General features: G+C 37.5%; 1 protein-coding gene across 1 annotated transcript; it reads right to left on the bottom strand.

The window, feature by feature from the left end:
• Window positions 1–456: 456 nt before the first annotated feature.
• On the bottom strand, window positions 457–4,493 carry LOC147556602 (heptahelical transmembrane protein 3-like). Its single transcript, XM_086657505.1, has 4 exons — window positions 3,947–4,493; window positions 3,753–3,854; window positions 3,574–3,643; window positions 457–1,404 (listed from the first exon to the last, which is right to left on the bottom strand). The coding sequence occupies exons 1-4, from the start codon at window positions 4,243–4,245 to the stop codon at window positions 721–723; spliced, it is 1,155 nt and encodes a 384-aa protein (XP_086513631.1). The 5' UTR covers window positions 4,246–4,493; the 3' UTR covers window positions 457–720.
• Window positions 4,494–5,773: the final 1,280 nt, after the last annotated feature.

Below are 5,773 nucleotides of genomic sequence, written 5' to 3'. Positions count from 1 at the left end.
ATTGGTTGATTTTGTGTATAATTTTATCAGGTATAGTGGGGATTGGTCTAGGATTGGAGTAATTACAAAAGAAAATGAAGAGTTGATAAAGATTGCTGCATTTTTTGTAGTACCTTTATGTGTTTATCTCATATATTCTCTCTCTAAGCCAGAACATGGGGAGGAGAAGACATGAAGACTATAGTAGGTGTTGGTTCATTTTTTCTTTGAAATGGGAACCCAAACGATTAAATAAAGTAGAGTATGTGGATTTTGACCATTTAATTTCGTCGAGCTTTCGGCCACTAATAATTTGACAGTTATCGTGCTTATCACATTGTATTGATGTATCAATGCGTTTGTAATGACCATTGTAATCAATATTCAAAAAAGAAATTGATTAATGTGTATTTTACATATTGTGTATGAATTAATAGCATAATAATAGTGTCCATAAACCATAACACACAAGTATCATACTGCGATATTGGTATAGAATGTAATAATTCGGCAACAAACTCTGGTCGTATCCAATTGATCGAAAAATATGATATACAAGAGAAGAGTATGATCTGCTTCAGAGATAATCCTTGAAATAAGGTTCTGTTACAATTTCTGAACTAGAAACTAAAGAGTAAAGAATTAAACTAATCATCCTGGTAGATTCAAAAGAAGGCTAACTAGTATATGATCAAATCTGGAAAGTGGAAAGCGGATAAGAACTCTTGCTGGCTGCTGCAACTATGAAATCTGACACATAGGGGAATTCAGTCGCCATTCGAGTAATACGAGTGTAGCTCCACAGTGTGCAAGAGCTCCAGCAACAACAAAAACATGGAATATCTGATGACTATGACCAGCAATATCAAATGCACCTGGTTTCCATCGTTCTGGTATCCGGCTAACATAAAAAACAACTCCTATAGCGTAAAAGATCGCCATGGCAAGTTCATAAGCAAGGGCTACGAAAATTTGATTGTGTTCCCAATGAAGGAGAAGAGCATGGGCAGCCGGTACAACTCCAGAGAAACCCATTGTTAGAAAGAGAGTAGCTCTGAAAGATCTGAATTGAGGTGAAGAAAGAACTGGAGCAAGTAGAGTAATTATTACAAGAATTCCTAGAAGAGTAATGGAAGAAAGGTAAAAGAATAGCGAGATAGGATGGCAAAAGAATGCGTAGTAGATTGGTGCGAAAAAGGAGCAAACAATCATTAGTGAAATTCCAGCGTAATCAAGGCGCCAGAAGAATAGGTTTAGACGACGAGAGTGGCAGGCGAGGAGGTGTGAGATTGAGCTACAGATCAAGCAACCCATTGCTCCCATCAAGAACACAAGTAAAGGCCATCGTGGGATGTTTGTGACCTTGTTATGGTATCCTTCGGCCTTGAACTCAAAGACTAATCCCCGTTGCTCTGCTTGTGTGACCTATATAATCACCAAAAGGTAAACTCATATCAGAAGATATATCAACTTCATATATGTGTACGTATACATGATATGTATATATTATATATTTACACAGACAAACACATTTATAATCTTCACTACAGCAGATGAAGAGATGATGATTTGGACAAATGCAAGATAAAATTCTTGTCAGTATGTCTCCTTATCTCATAAAGTCTGCTTGTTAGGTTAAGGTGCAAATGTGTGGCAAATGACATTGTTAAATTATACTCCTTAATTGCGAAGCCCGAGTCTGAAAATATACTGGAGATCTGTTGATCGGACATTAGCAAAAGTCATTCTACTGGCATAACAAACTTACAACAGCTACAACATGACTGCAGTAGAATGACTGCATTCCCTACTTTACCTTCAACATTTCGCCTACACTTGTAGACTTACTGAAACAATATATAATAGGAATGATTGCAAATACCACCAACATTTGGCCAACACGTGTGTTTCGCTCCCATATATTGTCTATTTAGCGACCACAGTAACCTTCAGAAACTAATACCCTCATCTGATAACCACTCAACGACCATTAGTCATCATGACCTAGCCTAAACATTTCTACCACCCAACCGTTCAAGAAAAGCCAACTGCAACTTTTAAATCCTTCAAAGATCTCTTCGACCAGTTAACATGCCTTCTCTAACCACGCAAATTGGTTCTCCAATCCGTGTGCACATGCAATTGCATTCCAATAGCCCGTTTATACATTTCCACCCACAACGACCACAAACTTCTAACATTCCTAGAGCCAAACCAAACAGAAACTTCCTTAATTTACGCATCACTAACAAAGTCTCCCTCAACCCCTCTAGTTTTACATCACCTAAATGGGAAGAAATGGTGGTGGCCCAAATGGTGGTGGCCCAAATGGTGGTGGCCCAAATGGTGCCGCCAACAGATGACTGGGGTTTATGCCAGCATTTCATCGAAGACATACAAATGACTGGGGTTTATGCCAACAAATGACGGAGGATGTTACTCTCTTTCCTTTCGGGGAGGTTTGGGCTATGATCAAGATGTCGGTCAACTCAAAGAAACTCATTCAGATGGAAACTTAATATGGAATAAAGACATCACAGTAGTCTTTCACCAATGGACGCATGTAGTAGAAAATTACCGGGACAAAATTTCGTGTTGGTCGTGGTTAATTTGAGTATTTGACTGCCATTACTTTTTAGGTTTGCGCCTCCATATTCGATATTTTTTTAGCTTTGGGCCCCTAGTGTGTACCTCAACGAGTCTGTGCAAGCCTAGTGCAAAAAATATGTGGAAATCTCATTCGTGCAATCATGAGAAAACCTTTGCTTACTTGTGCAAAACTTACTAAGGAGCTAAAGCGTAAAGAAATTGTTGGATCCTTTTTACAAAAGTAATTTTGGTTAAGAGGTTTTGAAATAATTCCCAAAACATATATCCTAAAATTTTAAATAAAGTAGCGAGAGAAAATTAAGAAAGTAGAGACAAAAACTTTAGTAATTGAGGACTAGAAAAGAAAGAGAAAAGACTATAAAGACAGGACTCCTCCTTTCTGAATTGGGGTTTAAGCGATTAGCAATTCCATATGCGCCCATAAATCACCCGTTGAAGTAATTATAATTTAAAATTTTGTGCCCCCTTTTGTGCCCACAAAAGTTAACCTATAAGAAAAATTAGGGAAAGAAGATAACCTTAACTGAGGACAATACTATAAAGAAATCAAAGATAATGGATCAAACAAGAAACTTGTCATAAACCAGGGTCTAAACCTAAATTGCCTAATAATTAAATACTAACTAATTATAAATAGGTACTTCATGGGTACTTGCAAGGTGATAATGCAAGCACATTCATCCCTTATCATTTGCCACGTATTTAACCCTCCATTATTTTATTTTATCTTTATTTTTAACAAACCTGTCAATGTCAATTAGGGTATAGTGTGTGCAAGATTGGATAGGAGTATGGGACATAGGAGGAGCTAACGTTTGGGTCACCCCCTCTCAAATGGACTGGTTTCTAGGGTTAAACATCAACCTCGTGACAGTACGGTATACCACAAATGGCTACAAGATGAACAAAAACTTGACTAGAATTTCTATTCTTTTCTTTTCTTCTTTCTCAGAAAAGGAAAAGAAAAGGAGGAGGAAGACTTACAGTTGAAGAAGAAATTTCAGAAGCGTTCTTCATCATCATCATCATCAGCGGCATCCGAATTATTCTGATTCTAGAGTGAGAAAAAAAAAAAGTTAGAGAGAGAAACTTATTATTTAGCTCCTTTAAAACAAGCAAAATAAAATCAAGAACAAGCTCAAATAAAAAAAAAAAGAACAAACCTAGAGAAATCGAAGAAAAGTAAATCAATAACAACATCAGGAGGAGTTTCCATCAAGCTTAGAACAGTTAATGCTAGAAAAATGAAGAATCCTCCTAAATGCCTGTTCAAAACACAAAAGTTTGTTAGTTTGATTCATCAAATTATAAACAAGGTTTTTGAAATAGGAATTGGAACAAGAAATGTTGTACGTACGTCCAGATATTTAGGGTTTCATTGTGCAAAAGGAAAATACTTTGAAATGTTTCCTTTAATGGCCATTCAGACCTGTAATAATCCAAAATAAACTCATTATCTTTCATATAATCTGGTAATTCTTCGTATTTCAACAATCTTTTCTCGAATTTCATCTCAATTTCCTTCTTTTTCTTCATCTTCATCGTACGGACTTTCTCTTCTTCTGATGATTTCAACAACGAATCCACTCGATCATGATGATTAATCAACTTTGATTTGTTCAGGTGATTTCTTTTCTTCAGGTTTTTACCGGCCATAAAGATTCCGGTGAGGCACCAGAAACTTGCCGGAAAGTAACCTGAGATAGAAGTTTCCGGCAAAATCTTATCTCTTCTCTGTCGATTTTTATATAATTCAGTTTCTCCCTCTAACTTTTTGTTCTTCTAACTTTAGGTGATCTATCTTTTTTATAAAGACGAGGAAGCGTGAAATTTTGAAAGGGGTTAGGGAAGAGTGAAAAAGCAGGGGAGAGATTCTCATTGTCTCCAATTTTCATCTGTTTTTTTTAAATTATATTTCGACACTGTATAAATAGCTAATTTTTAAAAATACGTGTGGCAAATTTACAACATTTTAAAGTGCGTAACACTTGGTTGCCGAAATGGTTGATAATGTTGACATAAATTCCAAAACTCAAGAGGTCGCAAATTCGATTTTCAGAAGAGGTGGAATCGGTTATCGTGCTTATCACATCTTCATGATGTCCAATGTCATGTAACGACTAATGTAGATCGTAGTCGATTTTTCAGAAAAAAATAACATTTTAAATTAACACAAGGTATACTACTATCAATATTGGTCGGGAGGAAATACAAACTTTTGAATGAAAAATTAGTTTAGAGTGAATGAGACCAGAAGACTTGGTCAATTAAATTTTACTCCAAGTGACGCCGCAGAATACAAGATTAAGTTAAATCTTCATCTTCTCCGCCACCACTGGTCGACACCATTCCAACCACCACCATATTTATCTCTCCTCTTGCTCTCTTGCCTTTCTCTTTATGTATCGCTCATTATTTTGGTCAAGAAAAGAGAGGAAAGCAGTTCCCTTCGTCGAAACCCTTCGTCCGAGATGGAGATCGCCCCTTCTCGAGACGAAAGTTTTCACCCTTCACGGGACATGTGAGGGAAAAAGAGAAAGAGGGGGGAGAGACAGTTGAAGGATATATCTGTTCGGTCTGAAGGAGATGTCCGTCTGAAGGAGTGGCCTTCGACCAAGGTAACAATGCAATCAATTTGTCAGCTAGAATAATGATGAACTCATCCTGAAGATCATCAAGTCCGATCCAATTAGGGGGTCGCAATGCTTCGTTAAAAGCCGGTTACGATCGACGAATCACTTCGATAATTCGTGGTTAAAATAGACTGGATCCTACAACGGGTTAAACATAAGAGTGGTAACTTGATTGGAGAGAGATTTGACTAGATGAGGCTAGGCTAAAGATGCATTGTATCCAACTAAATAGGCCAAAAAGGTTCGAATGGCGATTTGGAACAAGATAGAAAGAACCGGCCTCAAAAGGGGTGCCCGGAGCAAGGCTCTAAGGGCCGACCATGTGATGGCCGACCAGGTTAAGTGGGCAGGCCAAGCCAAGCCCATAGTGGGCTGCTTTGGCCGACCACTTAGAAGGGAAACCCTGAAATACCCAAAAGGGGTATTTCAGGGATTATCTTTTCTGTGACCCGAAAAATAGAAACCTAATTTGATTATGATTCTAATTAGGGGTTCTCTATATAAGGGGCTTGTACAGAACAGAAAAGGTGTGGAATTTTGTCATAGAGAAA

This window comes from Eschscholzia californica, unplaced genomic scaffold, assembly GCF_041429995.1.
Source record: "Eschscholzia californica isolate CP2 unplaced genomic scaffold, dmEscCali1.0.p SCAF_2, whole genome shotgun sequence".
Taxonomy (NCBI): Eukaryota; Viridiplantae; Streptophyta; class Magnoliopsida; order Ranunculales; family Papaveraceae; genus Eschscholzia; species Eschscholzia californica.
Note: the sequence above shows the minus strand (reverse complement) of the source record. Positions and strands in the feature narration are given on the sequence as shown.